At 40.9% G+C, this 26,290-nt stretch overlaps 2 protein-coding genes across 8 annotated transcripts in view; both read right to left on the bottom strand.

Annotated features, from left to right (window-relative positions):
• sh3gl2a (SH3 domain containing GRB2 like 2a, endophilin A1) overlaps nucleotides 1–10,569 on the bottom strand; it is a 38,882-nt gene extending 28,313 nt beyond the window's left edge. For all 3 annotated transcript variants that reach the window (XR_010165913.1, XM_063884699.1, XM_063884698.1), the window contains exon 1: nucleotides 10,328–10,569. Coding sequence is in view for 2 of the 3 variants with exons in the window: in XM_063884699.1 (XP_063740769.1) it covers nucleotides 10,328–10,372 (45 nt within the window). In the remaining variant the exon portion in view is untranslated. The remainder of the gene's footprint in view (nucleotides 1–10,327) is intronic.
• Nucleotides 10,570–19,322: 8,753 nt separating this feature from the next.
• The window catches only part of cntln (centlein, centrosomal protein), an 85,107-nt gene continuing 78,139 nt past the window's right edge, over nucleotides 19,323–26,290 (bottom strand). For all 5 annotated transcript variants that reach the window (XM_063882996.1, XM_063882995.1, XM_063882999.1 and 2 more), the window contains one exon: nucleotides 19,323–20,195. In XM_063882996.1, coding sequence (XP_063739066.1) covers nucleotides 20,085–20,195 — 111 coding nt within the window. In that variant the 3' untranslated portion in view covers nucleotides 19,323–20,084. The remainder of the gene's footprint in view (nucleotides 20,196–26,290) is intronic.

Genomic DNA, 26,290 nt, shown 5'->3' with positions numbered 1-26,290 from the left:
TCAATGTCCCTTGAGTGGAAGTGTGTGTGTGTGTGTGTGTGGAGCTGGTTTAATTTAGTCTTATCAATGTTTCCAGCTATTTTCATACATAAAGGCAAATACAATTACTCTGGAGACACATCATTTATGTAGAAAAACATATAGCAAATAACCTAAAGGTAATATTTTCTTGTGTAATACTGGACTATATTGTGTGTTAAAGGGAAATATTCAGAAATGATATGTACCTATTATTATGTTCTTCATTAGTTAGGATCGATTGGGCAACAAGTCCTGAAAATGTCCCTTTTCCACACCCAAGCATCGACAGCCTCTCCTGCAGTGGTTGATGCCCAGAATAAAAAATATGCCAGTCCTGAATAAAACATTAACCATGGCCTGAATACTGATGCTGAGAGCAGCAGCGGGAGGAGGAGGAGAAAATAAGGGAGTGGAGAAGAGAAGAAAGAAACCAGGGACAGTGATGAACAACACATCGCTTCCTGCAGACAAACCAACAACCTCAAGCGACCGAAACTGTCAAAATAAAAATGATTGACTCTGCAGGACACCAACGCTTCTCACCCAGCACATCTTTCTTCTCTGACACATTGTAAACGGTTCAAGTGGTGGAAAAAGTAGTAAATGTCAGATGTTGTCCTCAGTGAAAGTAGAAATACCACAGTATAGTACAAGTCCTGCATTTAAAATTGTACTTAAGGAATGTGAAAAAGGGGTATATATGTAAATAAACTTAGGGTACCAAAGTACTGGTTGTGCACATTGGCACACACTATAACTACTGAAGCATTAATGTGTTGCAACTGGTATCAGTAAATCTCATTGAATACATATATTACTGGGGGAGCTCGGGAATTTACTACTCCAGTTATAACTAAATATATACGTTTTGTCATTTCATTATGTGAATCTGCAAAGTAACTAAAAGGTATTGAATAAATGGAGTGTAAAGTATATTATTCACCTCTAAGATGTGGAGTCAAAGAATAAAGTAGCAGAAATGTTAAAATATTCAAATTTATTACAAATATCTCAAATGTTTTGTGACCAACTATTTATTACGTTTCCCAGTCACCTTCACAGATCAATACAAATATACAGATACAAATTAAATAAATAAGGACAGGTAGTCCTTCCACCTTCACACCCCTCTTATGGTTCCACAGAAAATACATACGTTTGTTGTTTGCAGTCATCTGAGTTCATCTAGTCGCATACATTTTAAACAAAAATCATGGTCGACACACTTTTTTATTGACCTTTTATCTTTGTAAACTAAGTTGACATTGAGTCCTCTCCTAATCAGCTTCCAATACAACGAGGTGTGCAATCATATTTTACATGAAGGATAATAAGCAGGTCTGCAGCTTTTCTAACTGCCTCTAATGTTTCTCCTTTAGCATTGTTTACAGATGCGACTGACAGCTAAAATTAGTACTTAAGTACAGTACTGACGAAATGCAGTTACTTCTAACTACTGCATTTAATGAGTTTAGCTCACAAGTGCCCTTATTTAAACATGCCGACAGCATCTAACCAAGAAGCTAAGAATAGGACGTGTCCGTCTGTCATTAACCTCAGCTGACGTCAGACCGTCCAGCTTCATCCCTCCGGATACTGCATGTGCGCTTCTGTCAGGAGAGATACCACTGACCGTTTTTTCAAAGCTACTGCGAATGTTAACCTTCTTTTATACAATCATTTTAAAGAATACATAGAATTTAAAAGTGACAACATAAAAAGCGTCTAAAAAAAGGTACTAATTTCACCTGTATCAATGATGGCACTTGCTGCTGCCCTGTTACTTTTTATGTTCACTTCCTTTTCATAATGCATTTTGATCATTGGTCTGTACTTTCCATTTGTGTGACATGACTAAAGGATTCCTAATTCTGTTATTAAATATATAGTATGTCAGACTTTCTGTTTTGTTTCTGGCAACAACTCAGGAAAGCAGCTAGAGAAAATGCAGAGTCATGTTAATCACATGGAGAAGAGCCAACAGACAAAACAGGTCGTTGTTGAAAAGCTCTCTAAAAGAGTTATGAGCCATCCAGTAAATTAACGAGAACATTTGTTGTGAAGTGAGGCGATAGAGGACACATTTTAAATTTACACTAGAGTATAAAAACTGCTGCTGAGGAACGGTGAAAGACTTCCCTGTTGGTAAACTTCAGGAAGGGAGCAGCCTGCAGGAGATGGGATCAAATATCTGAGAAAATAAACTGCTTGCACTTTTCAGAGCGCCAGCTGAAATGTATGCCTGCTTATTGAGCCAAAGCAAAGCACAGAAGGGGCCTGATAAAGAGCCTTCAAAACAGAGCTCTACTGAGGCAGGTAAAAACATTTTTTAAGCTGGGAGTTATATGACAAGCAAAATTGAAAAATAAAATAAGCACTGTGAGGGAAGGAAATAATCAAGATGAAAGGATGGAGGTACATGGCAGCAGGGACAGCGTGCTGCTGGATTGGATCCAGTGCAGCATCTCTTTTGCTGCATTGCTGATCCACGCTTAGCCAACACTGGAGGCTCTGGGTTGACTGTGAGGAGTGCATTCAGTTCTTAAAGGTACAGCAGGCAGCGATGTCGAGAGCTGTTTGTAAACACACGGCATTCAGAGTATGCCCGTCCTCTCAACGAACAAAAAGACAGAGAGAGAATAACAAGGTTTATTTTTGGATTGTTTATCAAAAAACACACCTCCGCACAACCTGTGAGAAGCTGCCGGCTTTTGAATGTATGCTTCATCCTGCAGGATACAAGAAAATAAAATCCTGTTCTGCAATACAAAGGCTATTGTGCAATATACAGTCATTTACAATTAACCATTTCTTTAACAATACAATTTATTCATTTACAATATGTTTTCTTAACGGGGTCCTTCAATATTGCACATATTTCTTTCTAGCTTATTTGTGTTTTTTAATATTGTGTGCTTTCCTTAATCTAATATAGGAGTCCAAACTTATATAAACATTTTCCTCCTGCCTTTTTATCTGCACAATATCTTTGCCTTTGTAATTCTGTGAAAGTTCCTGCTGCAGGACAAATAAAGGTTTTCTGATTTGTGTGTGTGTGTGTGTGTGTGTGTGTGTGTGTGTGTGTGTGTGTGTGTGTGTGTGTGTGTGTGTGTGTGTGTGTTGGGGGCACCCTTTGGAAAAACTGACACATGACTCAAAGCACACAGCTGCCACTCAGCACACAGCAAAAGAGAGGGACAGACATAAAATACACAGCGATTTATCAACCTGTTATCCTTCACTTTGTATACACACAATTTGACGACTTAGGAAACACAACTGGAGCCACACCGTGCTTATTGTCCGAGGTTTACATACCCATGTGGGGCCTGAAAGCTATTTATTATGCCAAGAAACACAGAGCAAAAAGAAGTAATAAGAACATCCACGCAGAGGGATGCAGTGACTCAGCTGATGGGTGAGTTCTTAAGAAAATGCTGCATGTAACTTTAAAAGATCATTTCAACAATGAGTGTGCATCTTCTGACTCAAACAACCTATACTTCCGTAGCCAAGAATCCCCCGGAGTCACAAATCTGAATCTCACGATTTACATCCAACGCCAAAATGTAGTTTTACTGCAGGCTGTATTGTGCGACATACATAGAGAGGCAGTGAGCGAGGGTGTAGAGGTCGGGGAGGGAGAAGAGTGGGTAGCACAGTTAACTTTTATGCAAGATACTGCCTAACATTGAGATTAATATAACCAAAATTGTTACTTAACTAGTGAGCTGTAGTATTAGTAGTGGTAGTGTCCCATCCTGGCCAGCTGTAGCATTAAAGTGATACGTACATTGAGGCAGCAATTATGCTAATTCAACGACATGATCAGCAGGTGACTCATGATCGCAAAAGGACCTAAATGCATGCTAACAATGTCATCATCCCTCTCCAGCCTCGAGCATTAAAGAGAGAGCAGGGGCAGGGAGGTTGTTTAGTTGAATGTGTTAGTCTAGTCTGCCTGACTCATGACCTTTTATCCGACTGGATTAGCGCACGTAATATCCTTTGGCTCTGAAGTATCAGTAACCTGACTGAGGTGTTATAATAAGTCCATGGCGCTGTCCGTGGTGCTGAAGAGGCAGACGCATTGGTCATTATAACTTTTTCTTTCAGCGTCTTGGATTTATAATATTTTGTTAACTTTAAAAGGGGTATCAAACATTACCTTTACTTGTCAGGGATTATATTCCACCATCAAAACTGGTTGCTATGCGTAATTATCGAAGAGATCAACACGGTGTGGAAATGTATCCGTAACTTCCACTACTACTCCATGATTCCTGTGACCTACATGAATATGACTCTTTGTGATGAATAATTAAAACACTATGGCAAAAGATGGGGGTTATTTCTTAGAATAAGTGCAGCATGATTTTTTGATTTACTGATTGGTAAAAAAACGAAATAAAAAAAGCAATCCAAAACGAATTTTCACACTGAAAAGTAATTTCATTTCAAGACATTTTCAGCTATAAAATATATTTAGCCAAACACTTTCTAGTTCTAGCTTCTATAAAAAGCAAGAATTTGCTTGCTTTGTAATACATTGTGGTAACTAGGGTTTGAATTGCTGTTCGGACAAAGCACGTCACCTTGAGCTTCTGCAAATTTTGATCAGAAATGTTTCCATTATTTCGAAAAAATAGTTTGAAAGCTTTCTTTAGTGGAATATAAAATGAACTGGTAATTAAACCTATCAAAATGTGGTTTCTCCTAAAGCCTTTTAGGAAAGTAACTCCTCACAGATTGAGCGCTCTCCCCACTGCCTCCTGTTTGACTCGTCTTATCCTCCCTCCTGCTCTCCCTTCAGGAATCTCTTGGCTTGATTTCCCCTTTATCTCTTTGCCACTTCCTACTGTACCTGCTCAAGGCCGCTCTCTATCTTCTCCTCTATCCCCCTTTCTTCTCTTCTCTTATCTCTTTTTCCTAGCTCCACTCTCTTCGCCCCTCCCACCCCATCTGTTATCTCCCAGCTGGATCTGTTTTACGCTGCAGTGCAGTAGGCCCGAGTGAGGATCCAGGCTGGATGAGTCACCCACTCACAATCTGCTGCCCTAAAGCCCTGCAGGCGTCAGTCACATCCAAAGACCCCTCTGCTGTCCATTGGCATTCACGGGGTGTACATGTGTGTACTTATATTCCCGCTTTCGCATTGCGTACCTTTTCAGAGGAAATCAAACCCAGAAACTCCTGTGTGTTTGCGCACTCACTCATAAAGAATTTAAATGGACAATGAAATGACTTAATTATTTTCCGTTAATCTACCAACTAAGACTAGAGGTTTTACAGTTGCCACATCATAACGTCACACACAACACAATGAGGGTAAGATGTGTAGACCTCACATTAGTATTCAGCCCACACACTGGGAATCCTCTAGCCGAACGAGGGCTGACTGCGAAATAACGGATTACTGCACTCTAAGAAATACATGATACCACATCCAAATGTACGATCAGTTTCTTAACAACCAGTATTACACAGACGGATTGATACATGAGCCCCTGCATCTTGGCAGGTCTTTTTGTTTTCATACAGAACATGGGTGACAACACTTCACACTGCGCCTATTCAGCGATCCATCAAAGGTGTTTTGTGTCATGTCAAAACCGCAGGCGAGATTATTTTCTAAATCATAACAGGAGACATTGGTACCTGCAGTTCACCTTGGACGTGTCTCTACAATCTGTAAATATTTGAGTGCTTTCATTTCAAAAGTTATTTCTAAGTTCTTGTGCCAGTTAATTGACCGTGTTGTTTTTTTTTTTAACTCAGTTTAGAAAGAAATGAATATACTTTCACCAACATTTGGTGTTACTGATGATTTACTCAAGCACAGGTACTATTATGTGGTACATTAATGTTATTGGACTGTAAGTAGCCCATATGATGTTGATCTGCAGCCAAGAATACAGCTGAATACACGGTAAACATTACATTTGGGAAACAATTTTCTCTAAAATGTCCTCTTGTCTTATGCTTTCTCTTATATATTATTATCTGAGAAGCAGGTGGGACTCAAAGTGAAGCTCTGAGGAAAAAGTAGCATAACATTTTTACAGATGAAAGGTCTAGTAACTATGCAGAAAAACAAAGAAATGCCTTTTGACTCAGAGGATTTAAACATGAAGTTTGATGACGCAGAGGATGCCAAACCTGTAAGGAAACTAGCTATCCTCTTTTCTGACATAGAGAAGATGCAAAGCAACCATTTTATCCGGGAAAACTACAAGACCCGCCCCCCCCAAGATTTTTCCTCTCTCACTCTGGCACACTTTCTGAAGCTCTTCATCTCCCCTCTTTCTCTCCTGCAGATTCTATTTAATGAACACATTTTTCCTCTTCCTGCTGTTAGACCACACTCACTCCATTTAGATAAAAGGACTCTCTGCAGCCTTCAAGAGAGATATGAAAACAGCATTTAAACCGGGGTAGATGAAAATAAAACATCAAGCAGAACTGCTCGAGATGCATCGTGCAGTTCACTCTTTCTATCAACCATTAGTAGTGAATGTCACAGCCCCAAATAAAAAAGCATCATCACATTAGCATGTTCACACGCATACACACGCATATGACTCTCTCCATGGGAACAGAGCCATGATGAAAGTAGCATCTGCTCAAAGCATGACTCATTTGACTCTGAGGTGAAGTTGAGTTGTGACGCAACAACGAGCAATCTCCACCTTTAAAAATACACCTGACAGGAACTCTGAGGGTTGGCTTACAATAATGCACGCCATAAAAGGGGTCTTTTTTGTTTATTATTTTTCTATTTTCAAAGTAGGAATTGTGTAAAGGCATCTCTTACAGTGTATACAGAGGCATAGTCCACCACAGTGAGAGTGGATTGCTGGATAAATAAATAAATCATTTACTAAGAGGTAATTTATAGCGGGCCTGCTGGGTTTTACCCTTCATGCTCCATGCTCCCCCTTCTTTCTTTAAAATGGCCCCCGTTATTAATGCACCACTATAAGCCTGCATGTCCTTGGGTGAGAGCGAATACGAGAGAGAGAGAGAGAGAGAGTCTTCTGTGGGAGAAAAGTGTGATTGTTGTTGTGTGAAATAAATTACTCAGTGATGTACGTGAGAAGGTGAAGATGAGGCTGTGAGAGCATGTGTGCTAATCTCATAAACTTCAGTGACTCCCCGGCATTCTGCTTTTTATGGGCTGTTTGTCTCTGCAAAGTGCACACAGTCTGCAATAAAGAAAGACTCTAAGCACAGGAATGAGGGTTTCCCATCTTCCGCGGAGCAGATGCTGCGCACCTAATGTCAGACAAAACTGCACATCTAATTAGCAATTAGTGACACATGGGTCTTTAGGGTCAATGCAGCATTTTAGGACTTGCAAGCTGCTCCCATCTACATATAACAGTTAGCTCCATTTATTCATGGGAGTGTTTTAAGTTGAGATTTTATGTAATCACAGATATTAGCCTAACAAGCCCTGTCCTCTACTGTCCATATGGCTCCGCTTTATATACCGTCAGACAATTTAAATGAGAGAGAGAGAGTTTGCTTTTCGTAGCAAGGTACAGTAGCTTTACTACTGATAAATGGGTTTGACCATTGAAGGTGCACCAGAAAATCAAGGAGAAAGACTGCTTTAAGCCAACATTTGTAATATTTGTAATGACTGTGTATCAATTTTATGGAGAACAGATTTGTTGTGTATTCAATTTGTTGGATTAGCTGTAAATAGCATCATTTTGTTGTTATCTTTTCCATTCAGTTTTTAGTTCAACATATCATGACATATTGAAATTGCTACAAGAAATAAAATATAAAATGATGATTTTAAACATATTGCTCGCCTGGCTCGGCTGGAAGGTAGATAATACTATGACCAGCTTCTCTAAAGCTCACTGATTAACATGTTTTATCTCCGATTTTAGAGAAAATGTGTAAAAGTTACCAACAGCAGCATTACGGAGGATTATGTGCTGTGCTTTTACTTGGGTGGGACCAGTCACAACAAGCGGCACTCAAGGATACTGATCGCCACCAAGATATCGTCCAGCACATAATTCCCCCAACATTGAATTTTGACAACTTTGGAGACAGCCAGGCTCTTTCTCCTGTTATCAGTCTATGCTAGGCTAAAATACCTGGCTACCTGCAGTAGCTTATTATTTAATAATATGTTCTGGCATCGATCTTCTTATCTAATTCTCATCAACAAATCCTCTATGCATGTTTACAGGAAAACCTTGCTATTGCTTTAGTGCTGGTCACCATTCTACTATTCTGTTGTCTGGTTTGTTTTAAATCGTCGGCCTCATCCTTAATCTCTGTGACGCCCTCTGCAAGTGTTTGGGTGGGGGTACGCCTGTGGTCTGTTTGCAGGATGTGTGTGTAAGTAGCCAGATTGCGTGGTCACTGCCCGGGTGAGTCTGGGCCTGGATTACAGGAACAGCGGGGTGATAGGAGCCTTCTGCCACTGGGAGTCTGGGGAGGATGACAGTGAGTGTGTGTCTGTGTGTGTGAGAGATGCAGATGAACAGATGGAAGGGGACCACAGAGACCACTGACTCTGCGCCTGAAGCTGCCTAAAATCGCATTGGGAGTAAAACTGAGTAATGAAGACTGTGAAAATCTACAAATTCAGATGTATTCACTGCATATTTACGCTCTCAGCCAAGCGTCTTCATGCATGCTCACAGAGCTAAATAACTTTATGCATATTTACAGATAAAAATGCTCTCATGCACCCTCGCCACACACACACACACACACACACACACACACACACACACACACACACACACACACACACACACACACACACACACACACACACACACACACACACACACACACACACACACACACACACACACACACACACACACACACACAGAAGCATTTGAGGCTGTAGAGAAACATCTGCAGGGAGAGAGGCTCTGCTAATAGGTGACAATAGACTCATCACGCAGAATTAACACAATCTGTGCAGTCATCTAATACCCTGTGTGGGCTGCTGTCTACTTCCAATTTGAACAAATGAGCTCCTGATCAAAACTGAGAACTCTGTTAACAGCAAAACTCCAGCGTTAGCAGTTATTTTTGACTTTAATTAGATTTTTAAAGAGGATGTAACACTCAGTTTATTTGAAATCTGCAATAGCTGCTTTTCAGGAATAGCAACACTCCTATTTATGGCTTTTATCTTTTCAGCCAGCATCTCAAATGTCAGTGAGACATAAATGATGATATAAATAACTAATGGCAGCATAAATGACCTAAAAATACAATATAAGACTCCATTGTATCAGCATATTGCGTCCCAGCTGTTTAATGTGTAATCACTTCCTGTCCTCACAAACTGCCAGCTTAGTCTCAGTTATGCAGGTCCAACTTGTTACTAATAGATTAAATATACACACACGCTGACCTTCCACACAATGTCAGATTTTAGACACTAATCCCATTTCAGTGACGATTGCCTGTAATTATGAGTTGAGGTGCAAACTGGGAACTGTTAGCAAGGCCAATTGGACATTGGTGGACTCAAGAACAAGGAGAGGAGAGAGAAGTGTATATCTTCTCATGCATTAGATCCAAAAATAACAAATGATACAGCATTGGAAAGGAAAGACGTGATTGAATTCACCACTGATATCCAGCAGTAGAAGATATATGTGTTTAGAGGGCGCTGAGGTCATGGCGTGCCGCTGCTGGTAGGAGCGGATTTCCGCCAAGGAGCACTTAACGATTGCATAACATCGTCGTGCGCGTCGGAGTTCCCACTGTTGGTTGGCTGAAAGAAACACTGATTTAAAACCGTGCTTCATTTAGGGCAACAACCTGCGCAGTACAAGTGTGAATGTCTGCCATGAGCTGCAGCTCTGGTGCCTCTGTTTTCTGTGCGGAATGTCATCTGAAGGGTACCGGGAGGATCTGACGTCCCCATCACCACCGTGTCGTGCCACCTGCCTCCCAGGCGGACACACAGATACATGCCTTTGAATAATCGTCGTGTTTTCCAGTAATGCATAAAATAAAAAAAAACACCTTAAAAAAACAGCAACGTTTTTCTGCTGCAGTGGAAAACACGAGTAATAAATTATTCTACTGCTGCAACGCTGCACCATCTTTTCAGTACAGTACATTTCAGCAGTAGGACAGCGATGAGTATGAGATTTAGAGCGAGCAGATGGAGCTCAGCTGCAGCGGATTGATACATGAGGGCAGCACGATGTGTCCATTTATAACCAAGTTCCACCTTCCAAATGCCACTCCACTGCTCCCCAACAACGTGACACCACAAACATGGAGATCAGATGATGCCTCTTACCTGAGTGGCTTTGTGGAATTGCTTCTTCAGCCCCGCTACAGACATGGTTGCTACACGGTGGTTCTAGCTGGGAATATGAACTGGATGCTGCAGATGCGTAAAAGGAGGAAATCTCGGTCCTACTTGTATCTGGTGATGATCTTACAGCCGTGGCTAACCCCTGTCTACGCGGTGCTTCAGCAGAGGGATCTCCTGTGAGGAAAGGGGGATGAGTAAAACCCGGATCAGGCTATTGGATGTCGGATCCACATGTCCACGAGGGAGCTGACGTCGGAGCAGCTCTTCTTAAAGCGGCCGCTCCTGCTCACCACGGCTGGGACTGTGAGGGAGGCTGAGATATTGCTAAGGTAACATCGTTTACTACAAGGACGAAAACAGATTGGGTGAAAGCGACTCACATTTAAAATAAATCATTGGTGTATTGTCACCAGTTGGAATATAACTACGTAGGCTACGTTAACTCAAGTACTGTACTTAAGTACTACTTTGTCATATCTGTACTTCAACCTTTTTTATGCTACAATATTTGCTTCCGAAATGTAATGGAGTAAATATATATATGCTCTTTTGTATTGTATCTTTTTATAAGCAATACAAAGAGAAACATATTATTTGCAATAATACATTTAAAAGAGCATACTGGGTACTTTTACTTTTAATAGTTTAAGTAAATTTAGCTGGCAACATTTCTGTATTTTTACCTTTAAGATTCTGAATTGAGGATTTTAACTTGGAATGTAGTATTTTTAGACCAAAGTACTTTTACATCCGAGTACTCACCCGTGAATGAAACAAAGTAGCCTATTCAGATTTATTACTTTAGTAAGTTGCAAAACATCAGTGTAAAACTTTTAAAGTAGGATGAATGATGCAGAGACAATACACAGAACCTAACCCTAATACGAAGGTTGGTGCATTTTTTGTTAACAGACTAAAATGTAACCTATTGCATCATGATTGATTTTTGTCATATCTGGGCTACCATCACCTTGAAGAGAAATAATGAAAGAGGGAATCAAAAACACAAACACGTTGGATATATAACTGGTTTCGGTACTTGTCTCTCTAATGAAACTCAGTGTGTTTTAAAGAGGAACCTGCAGCAGCTCCCACCTCTTAAGCACCCTGGACAGCGCCCATCAACAGAGAGACAGACATACCTTTACACTCTGAATAACTAACTTTCCTCCCATTGCATCAGAAAATTGACTCTACTTGGCAAAATATAATAAAATATGAACACACCGTGGGTCCAGGTGCAAAAATGCTGATTTCAAAACTGAAATATTTACACACTGTGTTAGGAAAAACAAAAGCCCTGAGACATGAACCAATGCAATCAAACTCTAAGAAAGCTGAAAGGACTACAGCAGTTTGGTCAAATGAGAATAACATAACACATATTCAGGTTGCTTTTTTCATCCCTCTGTTTCTTCAGAACAATGTAGAAAACACGAGAGGAACTTTACTGACATACATTGTTATTAAGTGAATTTAGGTTGACATTACAAGTTCATTCTGGACCCTGGAAAAGGTAAAAGATTTTCTGCAGCTTTTGAATATGTCTTGCTTAAGAGATGCCCAGTTATGATGGTTGTAGATGCTCTCATTTCCAAATGTCCTTATCACTTGATAAATAATGCACCTTGTGTTGATATTTTTGCTGCATGTCGAAAACAAAGAGTGATCCACCTTTTACATCTAACTGTGTGTGGGAATGAGTTAATCAACTCAATGATTATGAAATTATGCCTCTCCTATTATTGCCAGCAAACAGTCAACCAAGATAATGCCTACTGGTGCATAATGGCACACTACATGCAACTTTATGATACTGTATGTTGCATGCAAAGGACAGAAACCTGATTTTTCCCCCCACATCAACAAGGTGTGTTTGGACAGATATTACTGGATGCAGGTTTTAAAGTGTTATACAACATATTCACCTTTCTGCGGTTATACATACATGTTATACTTCAGCTAGAATTAATCGATTCTGCTTTTTCGGTCACTCACAACCCAATTCAGTTAAATCACCAACATATCCTATGTCTGATTACATTGAAAGCCTGCAGCACTAAGGCGAGTTGTGGGCCTGAATTAAAGCTAAATCTAAGCGAAATCACCTGCACACATTTATCAGCCGAGCCTCTCGACGCCAGATGGCTGCACGATTGTAGAAGGAAGACTTGGGCAGACAGTCAAAGACGCTCCCATGTGGCTACAGTTACAGCTTTAACAAGGACTCAGTGAAAATCAGGAAATGGGCGATGAAATCCTAAATTATGTGGCTATATTTAAGGCTAAAAACATGTTTGTTAAATATTCGAAGTGCTTCCTTGTTGGAAATAAACCATGGACATAAGGATATACTGTGAACTGATATTTAATACCTTCACATTTTCCCTTTCTATGTTTGTCAAGCGTTCAAAGGCTGCTTGTCTTTTGATCTCAGTAAGTAGTCCATTAAGTGGTGTAATGTTTGCAGTGTGCATCTGTGGGAGGTGTTTTACTCACCATTGGACTACAGATTGGGTGTAAACACGACACAAAAGTGTATCAACTGCGTTGGTGCAATCCAAACAGTACAAGAGGTGTGTGTGTGTGCTTGATATCAACAGTCAAACACAAATGCAAACCTTTGTAAATGTATTTGTCTGCTGGGAATACTGAGTTCCTCTCGTGCATAAATTAGCATCACTGTAGCTTAACTGCTGCATTATCTTTTTTTCACGTTTGTTTTAAATGGGTGTAATCCTGCACTTGTTCAATGATCAAATTCCACTAAAGAGGATTATTGAATGAAGTGCTTGTAAAAAAAATCAGGAGAAACATTTAGTGTGTAAGTGGCGCCATCGTGTGGAAGGAATAAGGAATGATCTATCCATCCATCCATCCATCGATTTGTTTTATCTATCTATTATACCAAGAAAGAAACAAAAGTGCTTTTTTTATTCAATGTCAAATCGTTATCTGAAAATGAATAGAACATTTATTAATTAAATCATATATATAGTTTTATAATTACCAATGCACACTTCCAGTTTAGGCAACGTTGATCACAAAACCAAATTACTTTTTGGGTTAAAACGTTTATAAAACTGAGGATGTCAAAAAAGCAACGTTTTTATGGTATTTTATATGAGAAGCTTTTAAATACTTGTTTTTTTTATGTTATACAGTTTTTACAAAGAGCATAACAATACTTGTCATGTCTGTCACAATCTACCATGCTCTGCCTCCACCTAGTGGTAGGAAATGATGCAGCAATAATGATGCATACTGTATGTGTGTAACAGGGCTGAAACTATCAGACTATCAGATCAGACCAGGTCCACTGAGAAATCTATAGAGGGTGTCTCATTAAAGATAATTTAGGAACACCCTAAACTCCAAACATCTGGATGTCTGACCAACGCTTATCGGCTTACAGAGGAAGTAAGAGTGATACATCAGGGCGGCTGACAGTGACCTGAGTGCAGCTCTTTGCTCAGTTTTCCTGCTTGCTGGCCTTGGTGGGCAGCTCTGATAGAGTGTCTGGTCCCACGGCTCAGTGATCTGTGTGGCCTGAGCTGAGCGTCCATTTGTCTCACCTCATGAGGCGATAAATCTCACCTGTACGTAGAGACAGATGGAGGCTTATCTCAAGTGAAATATGAGATTTGTTGCCATTAACTTTATTACATTGACTACTGTTCTCTTCTTCTGTCATCATCTCTGACTCAGTTGGAAGTTGGAACAGGAGGATTTTACGGAAACACTCCTTGTTTGAGAGCAATGTCTGCTGCCATTTAAAGATAATGCATACTTTAAAGCGTTTTCTAGATATTTTCAATATTAGCTGAGATGAATATTCCTCACTTTATAGTTGAAAGATATCCTAGCAATATCTCGAAAATCATAATCAGGAATACTTTTATAAAAATGATTTTGGAGAAATGTTTGTATATTCATTAAATGCACCACTTTTAAAAAATCAGAAACATTACAGTAACTATGAAAACATAGTGCTCCAGTACAATTCAATCATAAACCTCAGTTGTATATTTATAACTGGTGATAACACAGCAAAATATTACACAACACAAAAGGAGAGGATGATTTTTGAAATGAAAAGTTGCACGATAAATGTTATATCTGGATAATTGTGTTGTTTCATGATCTTTGATAGCCAAAATAGCAAATGTAAAAACAATAGGATTAATCTCCCAGTACAGACAGATATACGGAATGGATGGACCAACTCCCATGACACAACTTTTATCCATGTAAAAGTAAGGAGATGGTTGAGTCTGTAATTATCATACGTAATATTATTGTATTGAGCAGTGAGACATCTCAATAATGGCTTAAACCCATCCTTACATTTTTTCAAAATGCATCTTTTTAATAGACAGGCACATTACCAGTAAATCTGACTCTCAATAAGCACTGATCGTGATCTCTGCATGACATTTAAAAGGCATGTAATCCATGACACAGATCCATTTTGTGCACAGAGCATACGCCGGCTAAGTTTTTCTACACAAATTGTTCCTTCCAACAGCCAGTCAATCAGAACTTTTGATGAGCTCTAGGCAGTGACCTCAAGTATGAGATCGGAGGACAAAGTTTCCTTTGCAGGATGATCAAGCTTATAAGAAAAGGGTGAGGTCAAAAACCACCCAGAAGAAGCTTGAGGTTAAACTGCTAGTCCTTTTCATGTATATGTAACGGCTTCAGATGGCAAGGTAAAGCTGAGAAAATAATATATATATACAGTATATATATATAACTAATATTAACTTTTTTGGTGGTTAAAATGTGTTTTGCTGCTTCCCTCATCCAGAGCAGTACTTTGCCTTTGCTGCCTTGACGGTACCCCTATGTATCAGACTCATTGTACTGTATAAGTCCCTCCTAAAACTACACCTAGAAAATGTAGAGATATCCCCTTTTGGTGTTTCGAACGTCTGATCAGGATCCTCTCTTGGACACTTTTCTAGGGTCATGCAGTTTGGAAGAGACCACAGGGCAGACTCAGACTATACAGACCATTTCATTTGGCCCCATTTTGTTAGAGATCATCTCAGCAAAGCTTTAATGGTTAAATATTTAAACAATAAAGGATTACTAAGATGATCAGTTTCAATGTTCATAAGCCCCATCTCTTAAACTCAGCTGTTTGTTTAATTGTTATTCATATTTGTCTATAAAACATTAAATAAAGCCTCGGAAAAAAACCTTGACAAAAAAGCTGCATTTGGCTGCATAAGGGGGGAAAAGGTGTGTGTGGGTGCAGATGGAGGAGACAGGGTGGGCAGTGACAGCAGAGCAAGGGGTCATTTGTCATACATATGGCAGCCGCGTCACTGGAGACAAACAACTAACACACACCAGGCCTCGGTCATGTGTTTGTGTGTTTGGTAAAGGCTTGCCGATCTCCACGCCATCCCGCTCCACTCAAACATGTTAATGTACCTGTGCTCTGGTCTAATTGGTCCCAGTGATGCTCGCCCTGCTCCACCTGTGTTCATGGGAAGCCTCTAGTCAGTCCTGCAGTCAGGCCCCCGCCACTGTGTGCGAGCGTGCAGCGCTAATATTATGCAAACAAACACTTCTTTGTTGTTTGGCACTTCTTGCACCTACCCGCCACTGTGGAAGAAAGTAAGTAAAGGGAAAAGGAGAAAGGAATACGGGGTGGGTGAGAGGGGGTGGGGTGCTTGAATTCATTAGTGTTATTACCTGAGGTGTGCTACTTTACAGGGGGTAATCTGCCAGCCCGCTTCATACCCTCCAAACTTCAGCCAGTCCGCTAATGAGCGCTTGGAAAAGTTAGTCAAGGTGGAGAGGTGCTTTGAGGAGCTATACACCGCAGACTAAGGTGTTATTTTAAATGCCGGAGCAGAAAACAAAGGATGGCTGCCTATTTTATAACAACCACGAAGAATAAAGACTGATACTGTTTGGGCTGTTTGTTTTTGTTCTGAATGCACAAAACGAAGTGGATCTATGGATAGTGTGCCAATTGATGAACTTGGAGACTCAAAGCATAACAAATCCCTCAAAAGCTTGGCTCGTGGAAGCATAACATCTCACATAACCGCACAGTGCTCCCAAGCATGACAGTTTGAGTGATCAGTGATATTAGGAGCCACATTTTATACACTGTTTGAGACAACATCCCAGATTAGCCATGAGGACACCAGAGGGTTTATGTAGTGGCATTCAAAGAGTCGCTACTCTCTGAGGTGATGTCGAGGACTGCAGCTTCCCTCCTACGCTGTTAGAGAAGCTGGATTAGAGACCAGATCAACCCTTCCCTCGTTCTGTCTTTCTCTCGTTTCTTCTCCCCAGGAGCTCAGGCCATGGCTTTAGAGAGACGGCGGCCATGAGCAAGGCTTAGGACAGTCCGCTGGGACGGAGAAAGTGTCAAAGAACAAGAAAAGTGCAGGAACAGCTTGGTTACGACGGACAAGACAAAGAGGTGAGAGTAAGGGGAGCGGAGTCCAAAAAGAGAAGAGATATATTTATATATATAAAGATAGATTCTGTAACTTTCCCCTTCCTCTTGCCCTATGCCTCTGCTTTATCACACAGCATCAAAACATAGCTTTAGTCCCCTGAGTGGCTGGCCTTTTTATCTGCTCCCTAGCTTCCCACGGCGGGCCGCATCCACCCATAATCTGCTGCCGTTTCATGTCTGGAGTGCTGTAGAGGAGGATAAGGGACTTGTTCAAGTGAAGATCAATGAGGTTGTATACATAGCATATGTGCACCAGGAGAGTGTGATTCCTTTTTTCTTTTTCAGGTGGCATCTCATCTAATGAAACAGCTAATTATACATGGATGTATTGTGGAGTTGTAACTATGATCTAAAAGTTAATAATAATTAGGCTCTTGACTAAAATTCCAAACATCAATCAGAGACATGTTGTGTTTTTTGTCATACACTCTGTAAACAGAATCTACCTTTTGTTTGTGAACCTCCTCCCTGTGGATCCAACATGAAAGACACACACAATGAAAACATGTTGCATTATACATTTGTCAAAAACATATTTGGCGGTATGTCACAAGTACCTCTTTTTTTTTTTTAAGACGGTGCCAAATGTCTGCGTGTGAAATCAAAGAAGGCTGGTGTATTGGCAGCAGTAGCCGGTGTGTGAAACTGTGTCAGTGAAGTAAGGGAAATCACCAGAGGCTGTTTTCTGCTCTCTCCACAGCTGTTTGACGAGATCTGCAAGGACTAATTGTGCATCAGTTAGAGGCTGGAGAAATTCTCAGTTTGTGCTTTGACTCTTCTTTGTATTGTGGGCTAGCGGTCTTCCCACCCAAGTGGCACGCACTCACACCAGACTGAAGGAACTTTAAAGTACCACAGAGAAGCCTTGGGAAACACACACACTCACAAAACAAACGCACACATACAAATCATCGATCGACCCCAAAGTCAACCCGTGACCCTGACCTCCTCTACCCTCAGGAAAGATGTCCTGCAGGAGTCCTTGGAAATAAATAAACCAAAAAGTTGTATTAAAAAAAAGAGTCAGGGTGAGAAAGAGAAATAAAGATAGAGGAAAAAAAATGACAATGAGTTGATTGTGTTGGAATGAATAAAAGAAGAAGGGAGGAAAACTTTGCATTTGGAACTACTGATCAAAGTAATCCCCACAGGAAACCTCTGTTAATGAGAGCTGTACGAGGAAAAAGAAGGGTGGAAGACAAGGAGAGAGGGAAAGAGAAGAAAAGAGGGGTACGGCACGCCATTCCTACACAGAAACACCGAGATGAATCACATACAGCGCCTAGTGGAAGACACTGTGTGTGTTGGAGGAGGAGGGGGGGTTGTTTGAAGGGTGTTTTCAAGATCGTTTTAACGTCTTCACTGAGGGAGCGTCAGAGGCAAGGCCAGGTTAATTAAACCCAAGGGAGTACCAGGCTGAGGGGGCCCGCATTTGAATATGTCACAGAAATAGCAGGAGTGTGTCAGCCGAGGCCGGGGCTCGGCGAGCAAACATGTTGACTATGCATTACACGCTAAAAGGAAGAGGGAGAAAGAGACGCAGTCAGACATCAGCGGGAGGGGGCTCCGGGATAATTTGCGTGGCAGCGATGCTTTGCTCTTCTATACCCACCGCGCCACCGGATTCCTCTGAGTTATTAATGTTTGTCATTAGCTGCATTACCCTGGAGGACAGGGACTGGGAAAAAAACTGCAGAAATTTATATGGGACAAATATTGACAATAGCTGGCTCCTGGGTATTAGAGAGGAAGAAAAGATGCAAACTATGTTAATGAATGGTAATTAACCACAAGGGTTTGTCTCTCCTGGATCCCAGCTAAATTGGTCCCCGAGTTGCAGCTAGAGACAGTCCTGGCCTAATCCTTTATTATAAAAAGATAAAGGAAAACGACATCATTAGCATATATTTGAGGAGGGAGGGGGGATTAAAAAGTGGAATTATTTCTTTTTAATTCCTGAACGGAGGAGTCTTCACACCATTGTTAATTATACATAATAAGAGAGGAGGAGGGCCATGAAGAGGAAAACAAAAGCTAGGAGAGGTATAAAAAGGAGTAAAAAAAAAGGATGACTTAAAGGGAGGAGTGTGTGGTCTCTTGTGTAGCATGCCAACTCAAGGACAGAGGAGACCAGGATCACGGTTTAATATTCAAAATGAATAATAAGAGGAAAAGGGAAACAGATAAAAGGGGATGAAGGTAGTTATGTCAAGGATGTAACCACTCCTCTCATACACCCCTGTGCTGTGCAGTGTGTGTGTGCTAGTGTGGACCCTTGCTAATGATGTCAACAGCAGGGGTCAGCTGTTCAGACAGGAACCATGCCAACAGTCAGCTGTCAATCATCAGAGAGGTGGGAGAACCCTGTGGTCCATAGAGCATCCTCAGCCACCATCGCACATTGACTGACAGTCCTTTGAAAAGCTGGAAAAATACAGGAGATCATTTAGGAATAAGACAATGAAACTGACACATTTTTCAAGCAGAAAATATACAAAAAACTGGAATGGATTTTTATTCAGACGTTAAGGGGAGTTTTTCAGAACAAAACCATTGATATTTAACATAATTACCAAATAAATTATCAACAGAATAAATTCTTACAAAGTAGAAGCTGTAACATTTTTAAAACATCCACTACATGAGACATTTCCTTCAGAAATAAATAATTGCAGTGCATTTGTCTGATAAAATCCAGCAGGCTTCAATCTCTGGATCTTCATCAGTGTAGCATCAGGTCTGATAAAAATGGATTGAACTTCTTAACGTGAATTTTCTGCTCCTTGCTGCAATCTTGACTTTCTCAAAGTGTCGACTTTGCATTGCTAGGTCAAGTCCCTGCACCCTAAGGTCCTTCAGGTGCCAAATAAATTAGGGGGAGAGGTAAAAGCAAGCAAGAAAAATATAAAAAAGTCTAACTTAAACATTAGCGTAAGCATTTGCCTTCTCACCCCAGGTCTGCGTTAGAGTGGCTGCTCTGTAAATGAGCTTGGCGCTAAAGGGCCCTGTCTGATAGACGTAGTGCACTGAGCGCTAACACAGATGTCGAGGGCTCATTTACAAAAGCCGGGCTGCTGCGTTGAGCCAGTGGCCCAGAGTGAGTCGACAGCGCTTTTCTCACAAATATTGGTTCTGCTGCCCCGGCTCAGCTTGGCTCAGCCTGGCTCCCACTGAGCAGGAACCGGGGAGGGAGAGAAGAAGGGAGGGAGGAAAAGAAGAGGATGACAGTTTTCCCAGCCTCAGCCCAGGGAGTCAGGCTTTTTCGCTGACTGGTGTTGCGAACGTGGCCAGCTCTTCTGTCAGCACTTTCCTCTCCTTCATCTTCACGCGCACAGCCTCCATTAGCTGGCCGGCAGAGGGGATCTGCAGGGGAGGGGAAGGATAGAAGAAGGGTGAGGGGGCGGCGGTAGAAGGGGTTAGAGAAAATGAGGAAAACACACAAATGCAACCACTTTTGAAAAAAAAAGAGTCAGATTTTTGACACCTGGCAGCTTCTCACAGGGCGTGTGAGCTGTTTGGAGAAACAACAGAACCTCAGAGAGGGCCTGAGGACTTGTGAAACTTTTGAGGGACTGCCCTGTTGAGTGTTTTGACAAAGTAATTCACAAAACAGGCCACACAGCAGACGTCTCAACACCGTGCCCCACATTTCCCCTTTATATCTGGGATTCCAAGCTGTAATAGGTTTCCTAAGTATTAAAGCATAATGTAGGTTCACATTCTTCCAGTCTGTCTTGGCAACACTTACATGTAGTGCTTACATGTACATAAGATTTACTCATGTACTTCCCCCTTTGATTGGATGGTTCCACTGATTTCTGTGTTTCATGTTGTTTTATTTTTTCTAAATTACGTTAGCTAAGCCTTCCCCATTTTTGCTTGTAACAGCCTGTAGCTTATGACTTCTGCTGATGCACTTCTTATTTTTTTTATTATGTGGTTTTTATGCAGCATTATGCGCGTGTCAAACATACTAATGATATTTTAATGTAAGAGATACAGGACAAAATCAACAATAGTTTTTTCTGTGCAAAAATGTTTCATTAGGTCAAAACTAAGGCTTCAATATTCAGACTGATCAAAGGGGCATCTGCTAAATTAGTTTAATATAAGTGGAACATTTCCTCGCTCTTCAATGCAGCTCAGCAGACACAGACTCAGTAGGGAATAGAATGTGGTCATTTTGTACTGAAATAGTTAAAGCCACTCAGTTTAACGAAGCACATAAAACCTTTGGTTACTTTTTAAACTCACTTTGTATTGATCTGTGGATTTGTAACTGATATTAGAGAGGTCATATTATGCTCTTTGGGATTTTCTCTTTCCTGTAGTATGTTGTAAAGGTTATTGTGCAAGTAAATGGTCTTTAAAGGCTAAAATCCCAAAGTTTCTCTCCCACCCCCTGCCTGCTAGCCTCCATTGGACTCCTTTGTTTACTTAATAACATAGTGACACGAATATGTAAAACCTGCGCTTCTATTGGCTAGCACTCCAACACATGGTACGTGATAGGCTATGGGGCGGGACATCTCTAAGCGGTTCACCAATCATAACAGAGCCGGCCACTTAACCAGTCAGAGCAGACTGGGCTCTGGTGCTCAGACAGAGGGTGTAAAGAGGTGCTGCAGCACAGGAGGTATGCGAAATTTAAAGAGCTTTTTTAACATAAAAGCATGTAAACATGTTACAGTAGAGGGGAAAATACTAATGTGAACCTGTAAATTAGCATTATAAGGCCTTAAGAATCTAATTTTGGCCAATATGAACAGAAGGAATAATTACAGCATCCAGAAACTCTGCACATGTGGGCAAGTGAGTTGTTTTTTGTGACAGAAACTTTCCTTTAAGCAAAATATGTATTTTCTTCACTGGGCTGAAGACACACTACACTTTACCCAAAGGGATAAGTTGATCACTTTCAGCAGACTTGCCTCAAGGCATAATTAAAACATCTCGAGCATCGCAGGGGACACTTGTGTTTTTACTGGACAGCGTTTATGCTGGGAAAAAACTGGATGATAATTGATGTCCATTTAATCATACTGGGTTACAGAGGTTGGGTATGAAAGAACAACATGTGTTTACTTGGTTGTCCTCGTGGAACGGATGGAAAAGAGAAGAGAAAGTGGTGAGCAAGCTTCTCCTCAGACTTCTGGCTAATTTAGTTTTTCCTCTCAATCGACACAAGGATGTTGTGGTCATTAGGCCGTCTGATCAAAGGCAGGCATTCATACTGTATCACCCATAAATATTCACTTCAAGTGATGTGCAGCCTTTCACAAGCACCCTTTTAAAGTGAGGGAAACAAATTCATTCCCTGAGCAAATTTCTAAGTCACATGGCATGAGAGGAGATGTGGACTGGCCAAGCTGGAAATGACTTCAACATCATAAAAAAATCATTTGTATCTCTTAAAAGAGAATATGAAAACACAAGACATCGAACCACTCACTGAGAAAACACGAGTCTGTAACTATAGAAGTTTTAACTAGACTCTAATATTTCTAACCAACAGAAGACAACCCACAAATATTTCACTATCGACAAACATGTATATTTTTATTGTTTAAATGCAAACTCGGAAAATTCAAGGGATTTGCAAAAACGCCAACCTTGCTCTTTAAATACATATATTATAATTTTACATACATGTTGCATGTACACATAGTGATATTAAGAGATCGTGATTTAGATGCGGGTCATTTCTGGCAGTTTTTTGTCAAATAAAATAAAATAAGATAATAAGATAAGATATACTTTATTTTTTTCATTGCAGCAGCATGTAAAACAAGTATAGCACATAATCAGAAACAATAAAGTAGAATTTGTACTGCAGCAGATAATTAGAAATAACCCCTCCCATGTGGGATAGAGTTACTAGCTACACTAAAAGGTGGCGATGTTGGGGATGAGAGACAGTTTGTTACTGTAGTCCCGAGGTGGGCTACCTGGATCCAAGCAAACCTGTTGACCAAGAACCAGAGCAGCAGAGAAACGGTCCAACGGTACACGTTCTATTATTATTTATTTCAATATTTTGGTAAGCCATTTCAACATTGAATTTACTTCTTAGAATTTATTTTAATTTCTATAATGGACATTTGTTGTAATATTTAAAGAAACTCAAACCTAAGAGAGAGACCAAAACTTCCATACATAAAACATTTGCGCTTCGATTGGCTAGTGCTCCGACACATTGTACGTGATAGGCTAAGGGGTGGGACATCTCTAACAGTTCACCAATCAGGATAGAGCCAGCCAGCTAACCAATCAGAGCACACTGGGCTCTGGTTTCAGGCAGAGGGTGAAAAGAGGCAGTATGAGAAAAATAAAGTGCTTTTTGAGTATTAGGGAATACAAGGTTTTGTGTTGCTTTCAAATGATTAGCACAAACTCACTACACATAGTATTATTATATCGGCAGTTGATATGTTTCAAAGACATTTAAAAGCTATCACTCTTTCGATTTCCAATACTTTTGAAGTGTGAGAACCTCAAAAACTCACGTAGAAAAGAGCACACAGTCCTACTGCCCCTTGACACATCTCTCCTCTTCATTAAAGGTAACATACTCCCAAGTGTGGAAAGTGTGTGTGTGTGCACTTGAGCTTGTGTGCAGTGGGGAGTCAGTTCCAACAGCACTGGATGCATCAAACACACAGCGCTATTCCTCAGAGAACCACTACACTGAAGTAACTGCTGAGACATCTCCCTCTGCCCTCGGGGGAGAGTTCACACACACACACACACACACACACACACACACACACACACACACACACACACACACACACACACACACACACACACACACACACACACACACACACACACACACACACACACACACACACACACACACACACACACACACACACACACACACACACTTTCCCAATCAGCTAATTGCACTTAGAGCCACTAACTATGCAAACAACCCCACTAAAATAGAGACACAGCCACAACACAAGGCTCTGTGGGACAGTAAAGAGGGAGACTGGATCATTAAAAGTACCGATAAGGGAATATGTGTAAACAACACTAACAGGTAAACATGTTCTAGATAAACCTAACATGAGGGAACTGTAAGTCTGAAACAGAGAATAAAACTGGGAAAGAAACTAGATTGTCTTTAATACCTTCAGTGGTATCTTTGGGTACCTGCCGACACCGAGTGTCAATCAATCAATAGGAAGCATTTTAGTTTGTGTCAGACTTGACCACAGTAGGCCAGGGGCGTAAAGACCTACCTGCAGTGCCCCCTCAATTACACATCTGTAAAGTTTTGTGACTTCATCCTCCATAGTAACAAGTAATTGCAGTGACAACGTCTGTCCGAAGACACACAGTCGGACAGAAATATATAAACACACCTGGAAAATTGCTATTTATTATTACATAAATAATTCCTCCACCAGCAAATCGGATAATGAATCTTCAAAACAAGCAGGAAATACATTTTAAATGCAGCAACAATTTAGTCATACTTTACAGTATATTTACATTTCAGTGTGTTATTTAAATAGTATATAAACATGGAAATAATAGAACAGATTGGCCTCTTTGTCACAGATACCTGAACCAGCTATTTGAGTCAGTGTTGGCCCGATACCTGATATTGTTACTTCCTTAGTTATCGCATGCTTGCTGTCTTAACCTCTAAACCATGGGGTTCCCCTCTTGATCCTTAAGGCGTAATCAAAAACTGTGTAACCAATAAGAATACATTCATTATTTCCCAAGTTCAGTGAAATACGTTTTTAGTCTCTTGGTTGAAATGTGATTCTATTGCCTTTGATTCAGATTCCTTCCCCTATTGTGTGTGCATCAGCAGATTCTGGTTAAAGCTCTCAGACACACACACACACAGCTCACGGAGGGGACAAGCTGGACTATCTTTTCCTTTCATCTAAGTGCCACAGTTGCTAGGGACCGGTACCCTGCAGGATGGTTGGAGGTGAGCCGTGATGCAGCTGCTCTGCTGGATCCCCTGGGCTGCTTCAGGCAGTGTTAGGATCTGGCACTAATGTTATGCTACAGTTGATTTAGCCGGGCCCCTGTCCCCTTTGGCAGAGCTAGCCAGCACCAGCGCTGAGCAACGTGACCGCTGTTTTGCAAGAGGCCCTGTCCCCTATGGCAACACTAAAAAAGCTACTGTAGCATTAAGCCCTGCTAACTCGCATCCATTACTATTCAACAGGCCCTGCAGAGCAGACCTTTTGTCTAGGTGTGATTTCATGAACATGTTTCAGAGGTGAACTGACATGCAAAGCCACTGACACTGACAAGTGTGTGTGCTAGAGTGTGTGCGTGTGTGTGAAGACGAGAACAAGAGCTGCAAGCAAAAGGTGTTTTTATGAGCCAATTAAATGACACTGCTCCTCTACAGCCTGGGGCGCACCTCAAGGCGACGAGCAGCTCAAAGTTGCAGCACTCTAGTGACCAGTGTCTGGTAGTGGCGTTACACACATCAACTTTTTTTTCCTTAAAAGATCGATCATTCCAGCTCTTTTGTCTTCTCCCTTGGAACGGGTTAGAGCAATTATTTTCAAGGGCCAAATTTGTGAGGAGTTGTAAAGATTGTGTCAGGCTGCTGGATCTCTAAATGATATCAGAGTCAGAATGAAGAGGGAGGGGGGATCAGGGAGCCTGAAAGAGATATACGGGGTACAGCCTCCACATGTTTACCTGCCCTCCTGCTTCTACCGAGTGTTCTTTGTCAATATTAGTTTACCGCCAAACAGTGGTGTATGATTAGCGGGTGTTGCTCTTTTATTTAACAACAATTTATCAACTTTAAATGAGACACTTGAGTCCTACTGGAGTGTCTACCTGTAAGAACATCATTCCCTACACTTGTACTATTGTATATCATTTTACTGTATGAATGAAGACTGCGCACTGCTGCTAAATGTAATAACAAGCTTATGTTTTAGGCTCTGACTGCTCTGACAGGAGAGTTTTCTCAGTTGTGAAGGATTCCTACTTTAAATCTTTGTCCCTGGCTGGTGAGCCGTCTTTAATCTAGGCCACTTTTCAAGGTAAGGGAGAAGTAGTTTTATCACAGAGGGAAAAAACAGCTCTTTGATCTTTGATCTTCTCACTTTTGTTTGAAAATCAAATTTATCAAACGGGGGAATAACAACAACAACAGCATGATGAATAGGTGTAAAAAAAAAAGCCCAAGCACAAAGGCACCCTACTAAAAAGTCTTGCATTTGATTATCTCCGATAATGAATATGTCACATTTGCAAAGAGGGGCTCAGGTGAGAAAATCACTAGCGCACCGACAAGCCTATTCTCTCCCTCTCCTGCGTAATTACCTTCCCCTGCAGCCGAGCGGATCCCTCTCTTTTCTCCCCTTTGGGTCACTAGAGACTGATATGAAAGGGAATTGGACACTTGGGGCCACAAATACTGTAATTAAAAATCTCTCCTTTTCTTGATACGTTGTTTG

The sequence above is a fragment of the Eleginops maclovinus genome, chromosome 5, assembly GCF_036324505.1.
Source record: "Eleginops maclovinus isolate JMC-PN-2008 ecotype Puerto Natales chromosome 5, JC_Emac_rtc_rv5, whole genome shotgun sequence".
In the NCBI taxonomy this organism is placed as follows: domain Eukaryota; kingdom Metazoa; phylum Chordata; class Actinopteri; order Perciformes; family Eleginopidae; genus Eleginops; species Eleginops maclovinus.
This window is presented reverse-complemented; position numbering and strand designations above follow the sequence as displayed.